This window comes from Drosophila innubila (assembly GCF_004354385.1).
Source record: "Drosophila innubila isolate TH190305 chromosome 3L unlocalized genomic scaffold, UK_Dinn_1.0 0_D_3L, whole genome shotgun sequence".
In the NCBI taxonomy this organism is placed as follows: Eukaryota; Metazoa; Arthropoda; class Insecta; order Diptera; family Drosophilidae; genus Drosophila; species Drosophila innubila.
The window spans coordinates 15,289,921-15,307,559 of NW_022995376.1; the positions used below are offsets into that span (position 1 = coordinate 15,289,921).

The window sequence follows — 17,639 nt, forward strand, 5'->3', positions numbered from 1 at the left end:
GTGTTGCCGGAGTCGACAAGAGTGCTAGAGTGGCTTGAGCTATCATCTACAACAGGTTCTTCAGAGGAGTTTGACTGATCGCTTCCTTCGGAGGTTGTTGTCGTCGTGGTTGTTGTAGAGCCAGAGTGGCTAGAGTGGCTTGCGCTATCATCTACAACAGGCTCTGCAGAGGAGCTAGAGGAGTCAGATCCTTCAGAGGTTGTTGTCGTTGTGTTTGTTGTAGACCCGGATTGATGGGTGTTGCCGGAGTCGACAATGGTGCTAGAGTGGCTTGAGCTGTCATCCATAACAGGTTCTGCAGAGGAGTTAGATTGCTCAGATCCTTCAGAGGTTGTTGTCGTTGTGGTTGTTGTAGAGCCAGACTGGTGGGTGTTGCCGGAGTCGACAAGAGTGCTAGAGTGGCTTGAGCTATCATCTACAACAGGTTCTTCAGAGGAGTTTGACTGATCGCTTCCTTCGGAGGTTGTTGTCGTCGTGGTTGTTGTAGAGCCAGAGTGGCTAGAGTGGCTTGAGCTATCATCTACAACAGGTGCTGCAGAGGAGTTAGATTGCTCAGATCCTTCAGAGGTTGTTGTCGTTGTGGTTGTTGTAGAGCCAGACTGGTGGGTGTTGCCGGAGTCGACAATAGTGCTAGAGTGGCTTGAGCTATCATCTACAACTGGATCTGCCATGGAGTTAGATTGCTCAGATCCTTCAGAGGTTGTTGTTGTTGTGGTTGTTGTAGAGCCAGACTGGTGGGTGTTGCCGGAGTCGACAATAGTGCTAGAGTGGCTTGAGCTATCATCTACAACAGGCTCTGCAGAGGAGTTAGATTGCTCAGATCCTTCAGAGGTTGTTGTCGTTGTGGTTGTTGTAGAGCCAGACTGGTGGGTGTTGCCGGAGTCGACAATAGTGCTAGAGTGGCTTGAGCTATCATCTACAACAGGTTCTGCAGAGGAGTTAGATTGCTCAGATCCTTCAGAGGTTGTTGTCGTTGTGGTTGTTGTAGAGCCAGACTGGTGGGTGTTGCCGGAGTTGACAACAGTGCTAGAGTGGCTTGAGCTATCATCTACAACTGGATCTGCCATGGAGTTAGATTGCTCAGATCCTTCAGAGGTTGTTGTCGTTGTGGTTGTTGTAGAGCCAGACTGGTGGGTGTTGCCGGAGTTGACAACAGTGCTAGAGTGGCTTGAGCTATCATCTACAACAGGTTCTGCAGAGGAGTTAGATTGCTCAGATCCTTCAGAGGTTGTTGTCGTTGTGGCTGTTGCAGAGCCAGACTGGTGGGTGTTGCCTGAGTTGACAATGGTGCTAGAATGGCTTGAGCTATCATCTACAACAGGCTCTGCAGAGGAATTAGAGGAGTCAGATCCTTCAGAGGTTGTTGTCGTTGTGGTTGTAGAGCCAGACTGGTGGGTGTTGCCTGAGTTGACAATGGTGCTAGAATGGCTTGAGCTATCATCTACAACAGGTTCTGCAGAGGAGTTAGAGGAGTCAGATCCTTCAGAGGTTGTTGTCGTTGTGGTTGTTGTAGAGCCAGACTGATGGGTGTTGCCGGAGTCGACAATAGTGTTAGAGTGGCTTGAGCTATCATCTACAACAGGTTCTGCAGAGGAGTTAGATTGCTCAGATCCTTCAGAGGTTGTTGTCGTTGTGGTTGTTGTAGAGCCAGACTGGTGGGTGCTGCCGGAGTCGACAATAGTGTTAGAGTGGCTTGAGCTATCATCTACAACAGGTTCTGCAGAGGAGTTAGATTGCTCAGATCCTTCAGAGGTTGTTGTCGTTGTGGTTGTTGTAGAGCCAGACTGGTGGGTGTTGCCTGAGTTGACAATGGTGCTAGAATAGCTTGAGCTAACATCTACAACAGGCTCTGCAGAGGAATTAGAGGAGTCAGATCCTTCAGAGGTTGTTGTCGTTGTGGTTGTTGTAGAGCCAGACTGGTGGGTGTTGCCGGAGTCGACAATGGTGCTAGAGTGGCTTGAGCTATCATCTACAACAGGTTCTTCAGAGGAGTTTGACTGATCGCTTCCTTCGGAGGTTGTTGTCGTCGTGGTTGTTGTAGAGCCAGACTGGTGGGTGTGGCTTGAGCTATCATCTACAACAGGCTCTGCAGAGGAGTAAGATTGCTCAGATCCTTCAGAGGTTGTTGTCGTTGTGGTTGTTGTAGAGCCAGACTGGTGGGTGTTGCCGGAGTTGACAACAGTGCTAGAGTGGCTTGAGCTATCATCTACAACTGGATCTGCCATGGAGTTAGATTGCTCAGATCCTTCAGAGGTTGTTGTCGTTGTGGTTGTTGTAGAGCCAGACTGGTGGGTGTTGCCGGAGTTGACAACAGTGCTAGAGTGGCTTGAGCTATCATCTACAACTGGATCTGCCATGGAGTTAGATTGCTCAGATCCTTCAGAGGTTGTTGTCGTTGTGGTTGTTGTAGAGCCAGACTGGTGGGTGTTGCCGGAATCGACAATGGTGCTAGAGTGGCTTGAGCTATCATCTACAACAGGTTCTTCAGAGGAGTTTGACTGATCGCTTCCTTCGGAGGTTGTTGTCGTCGTGGTTGTTGTAGAGCCAGAGTGGCTAGAGTGGCTTGAGCTATCATCTACAACAGGCTCTGCAGAGGAGTAAGATTGCTCAGATCCTTCAGAGGTTGTTGTCGTTGTGGTTGTTGTAGAGCCAGACTGGTGGGTGTTGCCGGAGTTGACAACAGTGCTAGAGTGGCTTGAGCTATCATCTACAACAGGCTCTGCAGAGGAGTTAGATTGCTCAGATCCTTCAGAGGTTGTTGTCGTTGTGGTTGTTGTAGAGCCAGACTGGTGGGTGTTGCCGGAGTTGACTACAGTGCTAGAGTGGCTTGAGCTATCATCTACAACAGGTTCTGCAGAGGAGTTAGATTGCTCAGATCCTTCAGAGGTTGATGTCGTTGTGGTTGTTGTAGAGCCAGACTGGTGGGTGTTGCCGGAGTTGACAACAGTGCTAGAGTGGCTTGAGCTATCATCTACATCAGGTTCTGCAGAGGAGTTAGAGGAGTCAGATCCTTCAGAGGTTGTTGTCGTTGTGGTTGTTGTAGAGCCAGACTGGTGACTGTTGCCGGAATCGACAACGGTGTTAGAGTGGCTTGAGCTATCATCCATAACAGGTTCTGCAGAGGAGTTCGATTGTTCAGATCCTTCAGAGGTTGTTGTCGTTGTGGTTGTTGTAGAGCCAGACTGGTGGGTGTTGCCGGAGTCGACAAGAGTGTTAGAGTGGCTTGAGCTATCATCTACAACAGGTTCTGCAGAGGAGTTAGATTGCTCAGATCCTTCAGAGGTTGTTGTCGTTGTGGTTGTTGTAGAGCCAGACTGGTGGGTGTTGCCGGAGTTGACAACAGTGCTAGAGTGGCTTGAGCTATCATCTACAACAGGTTCTGCAGAGGAGTTAGATTGCTCAGATCCTTCAGAGGTTGTTGTCGTTGTGGTTGTTGTAGAGCCAGACTGGTGGGTGTTGCCTGAGTTGACAATGGTGCTAGAATGGCTTGAGCTATCATCTACAACAGGCTCTGCAGAGGAATTAGAGGAGTCAGATCCTTCAGAGGTTGTTGTCGTTGTGGTTGTTGTAGAGCCAGACTGGTGGGTGTTGCCTGAGTTGACAATGGTGCTAGAATGGCTTGAGCTATCATCTACAACAGGTTCTGCAGAGGAGTTAGAGGAGTCAGATCCTTCAGAGGTTGTTGTCGTTGTGGTTGTTGTAGAGCCAGACTGATGGGTGTTGCCGGAGTCGACAATAGTGTTAGAGTGGCTTGAGCTATCATCTACAACAGGTTCTGCAGAGGAGTTAGATTGCTCAGATCCTTCAGAGGTTGTTGTCGTTGTGGTTGTTGTAGAGCCAGACTGGTGGGTGTTGCCGGAGTCGACAATAGTGTTAGAGTGGCTTGAGCTATCATCTACAACAGGTTCTGCAGAGGAGTTAGATTGCTCAGATCCTTCAGAGGTTGTTGTCGTTGTGGTTGTTGTAGAGCCAGACTGGTGGGTGTTGCCTGAGTTGACAATGGTGCTAGAATGGCTTGAGCTATCATCTACAACAGGCTCTGCAGAGGAATTAGAGGAGTCAGATCCTTCAGAGGTTGTTGTCGTTGTGGTTGTTGTAGAGCCAGACTGGTGGGTGTTGCCGGAGTCGACAATAGTGTTAGAGTGGCTTGAGCTATCATCTACAACAGGCTCTGCAGAGGAGTTAGATTGCTCAGATCCTTCAGAGGTTGTTGTCGTTGTGGTTGTTGTAGAGCCAGACTGGTGGGTGTTGCCGGAGTTGACAACAGTGCTAGAGTGGCTTGAGCTATCATCTACAACAGGTTCTGCAGAGGAGTTAGATTGCTCAGATCCTTCAGAGGTTGTTGTCGTTGTGGTTGTTGTAGAGCCAGACTGGTGGGTGTTGCCGGAGTCGACAAGAGTGCTAGAGTGGCTTGAGCTATCATCTACAACAGGTTCTGCAGAGGAGTTAGAGGAGTCAGATCCTTCAGAGGTTGTTGTCGTTGTGGTTGTTGTAGAGCCAGACTGGTGGGTGTTGCCGGAGTCGACAATAGTGCTAGAGTGGCTTGACCTATCATCTACAACTGAATCTGACATGGAGTTAGATTGCTCAGATCCTTCAGAGGTTGTTGTCGTTGTGGTTGTTGTAGAGCCAGACTGGTGGGTGTTGCCGGAGTCGACAATAGTGCTAGAGTGGCTTGAGCTATCATCTACAACAGGTTCTGCAGAGGAGTTAGAGGAGTCAGATCCTTCAGAGGTTGTTGTCGTTGTGGTTGTTGTAGAGCCAGACTGGTGGGTGTTGCCGGAGTCGACAATAGTGCTAGAGTGGCTTGACCTATCATCTACAACTGGATCTGACATGGAGTTAGATTGCTCAGATCCTTCAGAGGTTGTTGTCGTTGTGGTTGTTGTAGAGCCAGACTGGTGGGTGTTGCCGGAGTTGACAACAGTGCTAGAGTGGCTTGAGCTATCATCTACAACAGGTTCTGCAGAGGAGTTAGAGGAGTCAGATCCGTCAGAGGTTGTTGTCGTTGTGGTTGTTGTAGAGCCAGACTGGTGGCTGTTGCCGGAGTCGACAACGGTGTTAGAATTGCTTGAACTTTCCTTTACGATAAGATCCTCGGACGATATTGTTGTGGTTGAGTTTGAGCCACCACCGACAACATTGTCAGATTGTGAACCAGATTTTGCTGTTGTTGAAGCGCTGCTGACTGCAGAGCTGTTAGTCTGGCTGAAACTTCCATTCACTGAAGGAAGAATCGAGGCTGTCGAGGTTGTAGTAGATGTGGTTGAGCTGTGGTTTTTGGTTCCTCTTTTAATATGGTGGTCAAAGCGACGGGATGTTCTGTGATTATGAGGAAGTGATCTCCTTATATCGTTTAGGATCGAATCAAATTGCACAGTTCCAGAGCTTTCGCCAGATGTTGTTGTTGTTGTTTGTTGATTTTTAGCACAGGGCCCATTTTGCTGGTTTCCGGAAATTTCACCATCGTGAACGAGAATCAATTTACCAAAGAGCCGATCTAAGAGCCATAAACGTATATCCTTTCGAATGTCTAGAAGAGTTTGTCTAACACTTTCACAACACGGAGCCGTTGGAGTTGCCGACTGAGGCTTTAACTCCTTAGAAGTGCTCACCGCGGTCTCGGTATGGATATGAGCACCGGCTGCGAGTGCCACGAATGCGCCCAAGAGGGCGATACAATATAATCGCATGATCTACCAATAACCAGATCACCACTTTAACTGTTTGCCAAAACGACAGATTTGGATGCTTTTATACCTAACCAAACGATACCAGCGCTTGTTGACTTTATTAAAAATTAGTTGTTTGCCTAGATGCTTTGTGCAGTTAAACAAATTTCATATTGTTCGAAAACATTTGGTATTTTCATTGTTCTATGCCAAAAATAATGAGATATTAGACATTCACTTGATGCTGAAAGTTATGATCCCATAACACTTTGGCAAAGAATTTAAAACAGATGTGTTAAATATTTGCACTAAGCTTAGACTAAACAATTGTCAGACTCTTAACGATTTTACGCAAGTTAAAGAAACACATATATATTCCTCAGACGTCAGATCTGCATTTTTCAAATAATCGTAAAGCGTGTTGTTGAGACAAAGGTCTTGTTTATTTGAGTTGTTCTCAGCATATTATGATTATGCCAGCATATTTATTCTCTTATTTAAATAATGTGTAATTGAATACCATATATTTAAATAACATGTGTACAATATGTATAGGATTCATCAAAAGAATGGTGCCCAACTAGTACTCATCCTTCTCGAATGGATGATGTGGATGACCGAAATGGCTGTAAAATATTAAGAAAATTGAACATTAGAAGGTATGTTACTGGAGCAAATTTAAATGGAACTTGTGCAAACAAAAGTTGAGCTCAAGCAGCGGTTAATTGTTTAAAAGTCACAATCATATAAACAAAACATAATAGGCCGAAGAATTGGTAAATTAAACATACGTCAGAGTGTATTCTCATATAACCCATTGTTATTTTCACCAGAATATTTACTTAACTATTATATTGAACGAAAGGTTTCTTTTTGATTGAACTTAATACTCATCGTGAAATGGATAGTACTTATGTTTACCAGCCTCTCTAAGGAAATATTGAGAAATAATTAAATTGTAAGGCTAAAGTGGATAATATCTACATTACACCAACTATTTGAAATACCTTTTAATTAAAGTCAAAAATCAGAACTACTTACTTCACCAATGGAACCAGACGACCATTACATTCAAATCCTTCAATGGTCTTGATTTCCTCAGCGGTTAGCTCAAAGTCAAAGACTTTGAAGTTCGATTCGATGCGCTCTTTGGTCACAGATTTGGGAATAACAATATTGGCACGTTGGATCTGATAGCGAATCAGAATCTGTCCAGGGGTCTTCTTTTTGTTCTTAGCAATTTTCTTGATCTGTAATGGAATTACATCTTACAGACCTTCTGTTATAAAAAAAGTTATGTGACTTACGGCTTCTTCTTCCAAGATGACAGGATCACCGGCCTTGGCCCAGGGACGATTGGGGCTTCCCAACGGACTGTAAGCTGTTATGGCAATATTCTTTGATTTACAGAACTCTGACAGTTTCTTCTGTGTCAGATATGGATGGCATTCGATCTGATTTGTGGCTGGAGGAATTTTAGCAACCGCCAAGATGCGTTCGATTTGTTTTTTGTTGAAATTGGAGACACCAATTGACTTGACCAGACCAGCTTCGACCAGTTTCTCCATTTCCTTCCAGGTGTCGACGTAATCCACGGGCGAGTATAGAGTTTTACCATCCTTATCGGCTGGGAAGAGATCACATCCCTCCTTGAAGCCCATTGGCCAATGAATTAAGTACAGATCCAAATATTTGATTTTTAGCAAGTCCAAGGTATTCTCACAAGCGCCTTTCACCAAATCCGGACGATGGAAAGTATTCCACAACTTGCTGGTTACGAACAGATCCTCGCTACAAGCAAAATCAAAACAACTATTAAGTAACTATAATATTGTTAGATATATAGATTTATCTTACCGCTTGACAACTCCCTCTTTGAGCTTGGCCTCAATTCCTGCACCGACCTCAGGTTCATTCTCATAAACATAGGCACAGTCAATGTGACGATATCCCACATCGATAGCAGTTTTCACAGCCTCAGTCACTTGGCCGGGAGGGCTCTAAAAACCAAAACAAAAAAAATACAGCAAATTCATTAGCAATAATGTGAGAGCATTAACAGTAATTTATTTAAAACTTTAGTGTTCAATTATTATCTGTCATTATGTCTAAGGTCATTGCTAATTTCACAATATTTCACAATAACTTAAATCTTAATTGGACTTTCATTTTGAAGGAACGTGATTTAGATGAAATTAAAATTCGATTGCTTATCAGCCATTTGACCTAAAACTTATCAGCAAGGGTAAATTTATTACCCTTTGGATTACTGTCAATAAATCAAAAATAAAACAGAACACACCCATTAAATTATATTAAATTTAAATTATTTATAGACTTGACTGTCTAACCATTAAGATAACCCTTTTTCAAATAAACTCAAACATTAAAATTATTGAAACTACCTCAAAGTGTTAAGCTTAGAATATGAGTATTTATGTATTACAATAAAAGGTACATTTTTACGACGAAGTGTGGAATCATTTTAGCACTACAACCATAAAAACTTGCAAATCCGCTATAATTAGATTTTTATAAAGAAAAAGACAAAATAAAAAAAGCCCAAATTTTCTTTCAAGCATATTATAGGTATAAAACCAGATTTTTTTAAAAACTACAAATAAAACATAGTTATTTTTTGGTAAAATAATGTCTTGGCATATACATATACTCTATGTGTTTCTTGCAGTACAGGGTAAGCTAAGATACTGTGAAACAAACACTTATGAGCTTATAGATAAGAGCTTTTATCGCTTTTATTTGTGCAAGATGTCTGAAACTTGTATTATTTTTGTATGTGTACATGTAGTTTCCACTTTCATTTAAACGTGGCGACGTGACCAGGGGTCACCTTTGGTCAACATGTAAATTACTACATTATAAAATAAATACATATATTATTCACACTAGAACTTTGTAAAACATTGCCGTAGGTCCAATTATCACCTTTGTATACAAGGCACGCCTACACAGTGAGTCAAAGACACGTAGTGTTTACAATTGTGTTGCAAATAATAGTTAAATTATTTCTATTTTTAAATTGTTGGTAAAACAAAAAGCAACAATAATAATTGAGAAAAAAATATAACATGAAAATATTTTTTTCGCAAACTTAATTTAACTAGGAAAATTTATTTTTTATTTGTCAAAACAAGTGAATGTTGTTATTCTGTACATATGGAACATTATCAGTCACAAGTTTCTATTATCATTTCAAAACGTCGCTACATGTATTGTAACTATATTATATACACAACTAGAACTTTGTAGAACTATGCCGTAGGTTGAGTTATCTCTGATTACAATATCGCCTTTGTAAGTCAAGCACGCCCACACACACATAGTGTATACAGTATGCCGAGTAATTGTTTTACAAAAAATTGATGGGCTTAACCATTTTTTGTAAAACAATTATTCGGTCCTCTATATTTCTTTTCTATACCTTGTTCCCATATAATAAATAAATGGAAATTTACATTTAAATATACTTTAATTTATTTTTATAATTAAAATTGTAAATTTTAGTTTTTAATTAAAAATTTATATTGTTGAATCGACTGCTAAAATAGCTTATCAATAAATAAATACACAGAAAAAAAGAAATGAATCTTTTTTGCTCACAAAATATCATTCTAAGTGTAAATTTTTTCTTTGGTCAAAACAACTACATTACATACTGTACAGACAAACACACAGCAGCCGGCAAATGAGAAAAAAAAACAGCCGGTAGAGACCCGCAATTTATCAGCTGCGCGACAAGTGCAGCACTAGTTCTAATTTTTGCGAATACAACGGAAATATTTACGATTAGAATTGAATTTCGTGTATATATGTACATATGTTTCCATGTTTTGCTACTTTCAATTTTTTCGATTCCATTTTATATTTTTATTTTTTGTACTTACATTCCAGGTTCCCAAACCAAGGATGGGAATATTGTGACCACTGTTTAGCTTTACGGTTGGCACTTTGCTAGTCATTTTGTACGAAGTTTTTAATTGTTTTTGCCTTTTAAAGGATACAGTAAAATAATCAATGCAAATTTATATTTGAGGAACGCGAGAACAGACAATTGCGCCTTGTGCAAAAACTGAACTACGAGCTACAGCTGTTTGTCGTTTTTATACAACAGCCTAAAGCTCTGATGAGCTTTTGCTAAGCAAGAGCGCTGTTGCACGCAAGAATATTTATCGATATCAGCTTTGCGATCGATACAGAATGAAATTATCTATCGATGGGGACAAACATACGTTAATAACATTTCTAAATTTAAAGTATCAGCGGCCATTTTTCTCTTCTTGAGTTCGGAATATTCCAGAAAAGTGAGCCGCAGGCTTCTTACGATTCGAATTACACATGATTGAATTGAAATTAGGTGTGGTATTTGATTCATTATAATTTTGGCTAACACGTTTAAGAGAATTTATTTATAATTTCGCTTTAAAGTTAACTTGCTTTTCAAAGATATGTAGATTTTTTATAATAGTCAAAGAAGAAGAGACTTACCCCCCATGTACCAAGTCCTAAAAGCGGAATTTCATTTCCATCGGCTAAAACTGCTTTCGGTGCTGGATATTCCCGTTGGCACCTAATATCCAAATTAATCTCTAGAAATCTGTAAGCTTAACAACTCACCATTTAAATCGCTCAGGCTCGGCATAACCTCGAATTGCCGTTTGGACTGTAGAACGAATTGGTTGAAAACGAAGGGAATATTTTAGAGCACCGATCATAGTGAAGACAATCCTGTTTCTATATTTTGTAGAAATTTGTATGTTATTCATAAAGGTCTGATAGTTCTACGACTGCTTGGATTGTATTTTAAAAAATTATTTTTCTACAGTAAAATTGAAGTTAATTAAGCCATTTATTGTGGGATATGACTAGCTTAAATCAGTTAAGAATTACATGTATAGCCTCTATAATATAGACACAAGTACATATGCGAATTTCTTTGAAACACTTGAATAAAGTTTTATGCTTGCTGTGGAGCTTCAATTTCGAATGGATGATGAGGATGTCCATAAGCAGCTTTCATAGTCATGAAGCGACCATTACAATCAAGATCATCGATAGCCTGCAAATCATCATTATCTAATCCAAAGTCCCAGATCTTTTTAAAGTTCTCGTACATATGATGTTTGCTCACAGATCGGGGTATTACAATAATTCCCGACTGCGTCTGATAGCGCAATAGCACTTGGGCAGGATTACGATCATACTTGGCGGCGATTTCCAGTATAACTGGATGTTTCAAAAGCGGATAGGCACCGGGCTTCTCGTAGGGCGTGTGGGCTGATCCCAGCGAACTATAAGCTGTCACGGCAATGGCATTATCGTAGCAGAGTGTGATTAAAGATTTTTGTCGAAGATATGGATGACATTCGATTTGGAGTACGACTGGTTTTAGTTTGGCCATGCTCAGCAATCGATTGATTTGCTGTTCATTAAAATTGGATACTCCAATCGCTTGACATAGTCCACTTTCCACCAATTCCTCCATCGCCTTCCACGTGTCCACGAAATCGATGTTATCGAAAACGGCCTTGCCAGTGTCGGGACAAGTGGGATATAGATTATCTCCGGACTTGTATGCCATTGGCCAATGCATCAGGTACAAATCCAGATAATTCACTCCGAGATTCCTCAAGCTCGTCTCGCACGCTGGCCGCACCAAATCAGGTCTGTGGTGGGTATTCCAGAGCTTGCTTGTTATAAACAGTTGATCTCTGAAAATCTTACAAATCCATTAATAGTCGATAACTTAAGATAGATTAATAGTGATTACCGTGTCACACCTCCTTCTTTGAGTTTCTCATTAATGGCAGTGCCAACTTGAGCTTCATTTCCATAAATGTGAGCACAATCGAAGTGACGATAACCAATATCAATCGCATCCCTTACTGCTTGTGTTATGACTTCCGGCGGACTCTGAAAAAGTTTAATAAATACCAAGCTTATACAACAGCTTAGGTCGGTTTAATTCAAATCAAGTTGGCTTTATAAATACATTTTTAATTTGCTCTAAAATGAAAGTGATTTAGCAAAGTTCGCTTTTTAGATCAGTCCCTTTTTTATGTTTAAAGTCAAAATGATTTTGGTTAAATCAGATTTAGCTGCTGTATAAACTTGGCAATTGAGGCTGGTAAAAGCTTTAGTGCATTGTTGTAAGTGCATCGTCTAAAAAGCTCAAAAAGCTCACAGGTGCCATTGGACAGAGACGAAAGTTCTTTGGCATTGACATTGAAAACATACACATACAAATATCTAGTTTTTGTGATTATTCAATAATTTCGCAACAGTTTAAATTCGTTTACTTACACGCCATGTGCCCAGTCCGACCATTGGCATATTTTTGCCATTGCTTAAAAGAAAATTTGGCGTCGACATTTCTGTGTGCGTTAACTAACTGAGTTGGGTTAATATTAAGGAGCTTGTCCATTTACCAAAAGTAAACGAAAAGAAATAGGTTTAATAATTTTCTACAAATGAATTTCATTGACATCTAAATAAAAACATTTATATATGTGTATACAAACACACAAAGTTTAAAATTAGAAATTTGTTGGCGACCACAACATATCATACTACCTTGACCCCAAACACTATTAGTGCGACATCCACTTAATATTGACAAAATGCTTTTAGTGTGCTTCTCTTTCTTGAACTGAATAATAAATTTGAATTTATTTTAAAAATTACTGTTATTTTTGACTAAAAGTAATTACTATATGAGTGTGTACACACTGATGTAAGAGTTGTTATCAATCACCCTACGGCCACAATCTGTCGACCATTTGGAGCTCAAAAAAGGTCATGGCGCGCAATTTTAATAAGAAAATATATATAAATTTTACAACTTCAGCCTTCGAGAAGTGACGAAATGAATGATTCGATACAACTTTTGATATATCGATTCCTGCATCGATCGTAGTTCAATTAAAAGATTTAGTTCAGTGGTTCAATTGTTGATGAACGAACTAGTCTTTGTTATCGATGGTCAACTTATTTTGTCGAATTGTCGCCCATCACTGATAAAAGCTTAAAATTTAAAAACGCAAGAGCTCAATAAAAAATGAATAATGAATAATTATGAAACAATAAAAAATTACAAATTGAAATTACATAAAATTAAAGTAAACATTTTAATAAAGGTTTGAAGCTTGTCAGCCCTCGGGAAGAGAAGTTTGATAATTTAATTCAAAAAAAAAAAATTATATCAAAAAATCGAGAAAATACGAATAAAAATTTTGCAAAAATTTAAAAAATTCAACCTAAAAAATGAAATTGAAATATGGTACAAATATTCAGCATATTTTTTGCGAAATGTACCTATTTTTTTTAAGTAAGAAATCAAACCAGATTGAAAATTTTTACTGCGGTGGCAACACTCGGTTTATGGACGCTGTGCCGAAAAACAACGATAATTAAGAATGTTTGGCACCGTAAATAATTATCTTTCTGGAGTATTGCGTTCTGCTGAGGATTACGATGGCGACAATTTGGGTACATTTCTATCGCTGCGCGACGTACACGTACAGAATCACAATTTGTACATAGCGCAACCCGAGAAGCTAGTGGAGCGCATGCTGAAGCCGCCATTGGACGAGGTGGTCATAGCGCACCTTAAAGTGCTGTACTATTTGGCCCAGGAGCCACCCAGCTACATGGAAGCGTACAGTCAACAATCAGCCAGCTGCTCAGCGGTAGTGAAGTTGTTGCAGCAACTGAAGGACGAGAACTGGTGCCTGCCCCTCATGTATCGTGTGTGCCTTGATCTCCGGTACTTGGCGCAGGCGTGCGAGAAGCATTGTCGTGGATTTACACCTGGTCATGTACTGGAGAAGGCTGCCGACTGTATGATGGCCTGCTTTCGCGTGTGCGCCGCCGACGGTCGCGCCTCGGAGGAGGAGACAAAGCGTTTGGGAATGATGAATCTGGTGAATCAGCTGTTCAAGATCTACTTTCGCATTAACAAACTGCATCTGTGCAAGCCCCTCATCCGTGCCATCGACAACTGTGCGTTCAAGGACAGTTTCCCGCTGCCGGAGCAGATCACCTACAAGTACTTTGTGGGTCGACGAGCCATGTTTGACTCCAACTATCGCATGGCCGTGGAGGATCTATCATATGCATTTACACACTGTCCCGACCGTTTCACAAGCAACAAGCGACTGATTCTAATTTACTTGGTGCCCGTGAAAATGCTGCTCGGTTTTCTGCCACGCAAATCTCTTCTGGAACGCTACGACTTGCTGCTCTTTCACGATCTGGCACTGGCCCTGAAGGCCGGCAATGTGAATAAGTTTGATGAAATCGTGCGGGACCAGGAAATTGTACTCATACGCAGCGGCATTTATCTGCTTGTCGAGAAATTGAAGTTCATTGTGTACCGCAATCTGTTTAAGAAGGTTTTTGCCATTAGACAGACGCATCAGTTGGATATGGGCGACTTCCTGTCAGCCCTGCAGTTTGTAGGAGTAACGGACGTGTCCCTAGATGAGACGCACTGCATCGTGGCCAATCTTATTTACGAAGGCAAAATCAAGGGCTACATTTCACATGCTCACAACAAATTGGTTGTTTCCAAGCAAAACCCGTTCCCGCCATTAATATCAACATAGTTTAAACACGGACTATTTTTTAATAAAAAATAATATAAAGTGTTATTATTTACAGCACACGATAGTACGACAATTTTCATTTATTAAACTTTTATAATTTAAATGAATTAAATAATTGAGAATCTCAATCTCAAATGTTTGATTAGGGGAGAGAAGTTATAAACTTAATTCTAAAATAAAAAAATCAACCAAATTTAAGAATATAAAAAAAGTACTGTACAAAAATTTTAAAAATTCTATCTTCAAATTTAGGAAAAATTAAAAAGGGTATTTAAATTTCAAGTTATCAATTTTGACCCAAAGTGGCCAGATCCGAAATTCTAACAGGGTGGCAACATTTGGGCGAGGTGGCAACGCTTTGTTGTAGACGTATGTGTGTATTATTTTCAATAGCTCAGCTGAAAACAGTTTTTGGTGACCAGCAAAGAAAAACCGCAATTTGAATAAAAGCAAGTGTGTATATTGATAAATTAATAGTATTAAAGATATGCTTGCAGTAAGAACATTATCACATAACACATTTTTGATGGGCTTACACCAATTTAAGCACTCAACCGGCGCTGTCACATACGCTTTGTGCTATCGCAAAATCAATATTACTAATTTTGCTTTACAGTTTCAAATGACATAACTAACTAAAACAAACGCAATTCAGAAAGTATTCATTTTGTTGTTGTTTCTGATTTCCAGCAACAACGCACTGCGCACCTGGGACTAAGCCACTGAATATTGTTGTTGTTGTTTTTGTTGTCGTCGTAAGAGGCTAAAGAAAGGGGTCAACATGTCCGCACCGGTAATTGTCGAGGCCACGGTCAAGCAGACAGCGACGGTAAGTGATAGTGATACAAAATAGTGTGATATGCATTTCCCACCTGAACATTTATATTTTAATGACAGCTCATTTTCATGCACGGATTGGGCGACACTGGGTAAATAGTGAAACTATTTGCAGTTTGCAGTTGATTTTTATATATTGTTTATTTTTAAACATTTAATTCTTGTAGTCATGGCTGGAGCAGCGCCTTGGCTGCGATTCGGCCGCCATTCATGAAGGTGATCTGCCCGACGGCTCCAACGCAACCAGTTTCCTTAAATGCCGGATTTCGTATGCCCTCCTGGTTTGATCTAAAAACTCTGGACATCGGCGGACCCGAGGATGAGCCAGGAATTCGATCGGCTCGCGATGATGTGCATGGCATGATACAGAAGGAGCTGAGTGCAGGCATACCAGCCAATCGGATTGTGCTTGGTGGCTTCTCCCAAGGCGGTGCACTGGCTCTCTACTCGGCACTCACCTTTGATCAGTCGCTGGCCGGCGTGGTGGCGTTGTCGTGTTGGCTGCCGCTGCACAAGCAATTCCCAGGTGCCAAGGCAGCCAGTGATGAGGTGCCAATATTCCAAGCTCACGGTGACTACGATCCTGTGGTGCCTTACAAATTTGGTCAGCTAAGCGCCAGTCTGCTCAAGTCCTTTATGAAGAATGTCACCTTTAAGACCTATAATGGACTGTCGCACTCCTCGTCCGACGAGGAAATGAACGATGTCAAGGTGAGTTCGGCATGAAGCCTGCTACAACTCAATTGATATGACAATTTGTAATCGCTAAAGAATTTCCTCACGCTCTCTCTGCTCTTATCTTTTGCAGGACATAATCAGTAAATGGGTAAACTAAATTCCAATAAGCACTTTAGCACTTTTACCGCGCCCCTCCCGTCTCGTGTGCATTCCAGCAAAGAAACTAAACAACAACTACAACACAAATATAACAACAGATAAAAACAATAATTACAAAAAAGTACACTAAATTGAGCAATAATTAATAATACGCAACGAGAGCAAGTCTCAGATGGAAGAAACACACACAAACAGAAAACACTCTCACACACGACTATAAAGAAATGCAGTTAAAGTCGTCTTTTTAGCCAAATTGAGAAACGTTAGAGAAGCAATCAATTATTATTATACGTAAAATACTTAACAACATAGTGATGCAAATATCCAGGTTGTTTGTGCATACGTTTTTATTAATTATCCTTTGTATAAGATAAAAAATATATATCAGCGAAAGTTACTTTCAATACACACAAATTATGTTCGGTATTTTCTGTTGATTTTGAAAAGAATGAAACCATGAATATGAATTACAAATTATTAATTACTAATAAACTTACTTAATCTGAAAAAAAAAAGAAATCCTAAACTGGAAATGCCATTCGATTGCAAATTTTTAAGTATTAGTTACAGTTAGCACTCGAGAATTTCTTAGATCTACGTTCATTTTACAGAAACAACGTACAAAACGTTTGTTTTTTTGTTCGAAATACCTTTAAAATTATTCAATTTCATTAATTTCGTTTTTTGTTTTTTTTCTTACTCTATTTTGTACAGCAAGAATCACAGTCCCATCATCTATAGTTTTCCAGCCGATTTTAGTTAATTTTTTCCTTTAGAGCTTGTGCTTTTTGCTGTATCTATATAAATAAAATCAAGTTTATATTGAAAGCAATGCATACATAAGTACAACTTTAATTCTGTATTTTACACATATCTAATAATCCTAACTAACTGATTAGCAGTCGCACGACTCATCCACCTCTCATCTATATATTTGCAGACGCATTGGGAGGGACAGAACATGGCTAGAAGGGCACAATGCTGCCAAATATCATAGTATCTATAGGCTATGAAATGTAGTTGCAGTTCCTTCCACATAAAACAAAGCTCCTCTACGCCCCTAGTCAAGAAACGCGCTCGTGCAGATGTCTGAAACTAAAGAGAATTGTATTTTAGATATTATTTTGTACATACATACACTATTTATGTAGTTTTTAGGCATATACCATATATGATTAGCTATTGGATGTCTCCACATGGTGGTCTGACGAGAAGCAGATTCGCTTAAGCGAAATAAACTAAATAAAGTTATGTAACGAAAAGCTTAAAAAGCCATAAAAAACTCGTTAAGGGAATGCGCCGATACTATGGGTTTTATTTATAAATGGCAGGACTATTTTTTATTTGGATTTATTATATTTAAATTCGGATGAGACGTTAAGAATCGAAATAAACGGCTGAGCAGCGTACCGAAAACTGATAGTCGATAACATAAGCACGAGTTTGTCACGACTTCCATTCGCTGCAATCGTTTATGTTATCGAAGCTTGAGCGCCAAAGTTGCAGCTTTGAAAGAGGAATCAAAACAAGAGGTAAGAAAACAAAGCAAATAATTTCTGTATTGTTGTCTAGATAAAAAGGTTGTTAATGAATTTTGTGCACCAAACGGATGCGAGCAATAAGACAATGAACTCAGGTAAATTGTTGATAACAATTGATTTGACGCCAG

The 17,639-nt window shown here is 40.1% G+C and overlaps 5 protein-coding genes across 11 annotated transcripts; 2 read left to right on the plus strand and 3 right to left on the minus strand.

The window, feature by feature from the left end:
• Nucleotides 1-46: 46 nt before the first annotated feature.
• Nucleotides 47-5,693, minus strand: LOC117787102 (serine-rich adhesin for platelets). The gene is made up of 2 exons (XM_034625546.1): nt 156-5,693; nt 47-85 (listed from the first exon to the last, which is right to left on the minus strand). Exons 1-2 carry the CDS (start codon nt 5,691-5,693, stop codon nt 47-49), a joined length of 5,577 nt encoding a protein of 1,858 aa, XP_034481437.1.
• A 424-nt stretch (nt 5,694-6,117) lies between these two features.
• On the minus strand, nt 6,118-9,770 carry LOC117786485 (aldo-keto reductase family 1 member B1). 2 transcript variants are annotated; one of them, XM_034624776.1, is made up of 6 exons: nt 9,578-9,770; nt 7,530-7,672; nt 6,980-7,463; nt 6,714-6,922; nt 6,520-6,601; nt 6,118-6,298 (listed from the first exon to the last, which is right to left on the minus strand). In XM_034624776.1, the coding sequence occupies exons 1-5, from the start codon at nt 9,650-9,652 to the stop codon at nt 6,556-6,558; spliced, it is 957 nt and encodes a 318-aa protein (XP_034480667.1). In that variant the 5' UTR covers nt 9,653-9,770; the 3' UTR covers nt 6,118-6,298; nt 6,520-6,555. The 2 variants fall into 2 exon arrangements, with proteins under 2 accessions (XP_034480667.1, XP_034480666.1); XM_034624775.1 differs by lacking the exon at nt 6,520-6,601 and having other exon boundaries at nt 9,578-9,768.
• A 750-nt stretch (nt 9,771-10,520) lies between these two features.
• On the minus strand, nt 10,521-12,093 carry LOC117786484 (1,5-anhydro-D-fructose reductase). Its single transcript, XM_034624774.1, has 3 exons — nt 11,994-12,093; nt 11,461-11,603; nt 10,521-11,401 (listed from the first exon to the last, which is right to left on the minus strand). Exons 1-3 carry the CDS (start codon nt 12,060-12,062, stop codon nt 10,648-10,650), a joined length of 966 nt encoding a protein of 321 aa, XP_034480665.1. The 5' UTR covers nt 12,063-12,093; the 3' UTR covers nt 10,521-10,647.
• On the plus strand, nt 12,039-17,232 carry LOC117786487 (acyl-protein thioesterase 1). 6 transcript variants are annotated; one of them, XM_034624779.1, is made up of 6 exons: nt 12,039-12,123; nt 14,987-15,125; nt 15,194-15,225; nt 15,301-15,844; nt 15,942-15,959; nt 16,911-17,232. In XM_034624779.1, the coding sequence occupies exons 2-6, from the start codon at nt 15,078-15,080 to the stop codon at nt 16,965-16,967; spliced, it is 699 nt and encodes a 232-aa protein (XP_034480670.1). In that variant the 5' UTR covers nt 12,039-12,123; nt 14,987-15,077; the 3' UTR covers nt 16,968-17,232. The 6 variants fall into 6 exon arrangements, with proteins under 6 accessions (XP_034480670.1, XP_034480674.1, XP_034480669.1 ...); XM_034624783.1 differs by lacking the exon at nt 12,039-12,123 and adding an exon at nt 14,647-14,749 and having other exon boundaries at nt 15,905-15,959; XM_034624778.1 differs by lacking the exon at nt 12,039-12,123 and adding an exon at nt 14,647-14,749.
• Nucleotides 13,040-14,363, plus strand: LOC117786482 (PCI domain-containing protein 2 homolog). The gene has a single exon (XM_034624772.1). It carries the CDS (start codon nt 13,106-13,108, stop codon nt 14,294-14,296), a length of 1,191 nt encoding a protein of 396 aa, XP_034480663.1. The 5' UTR covers nt 13,040-13,105; the 3' UTR covers nt 14,297-14,363.
• Nucleotides 17,233-17,639: the final 407 nt, after the last annotated feature.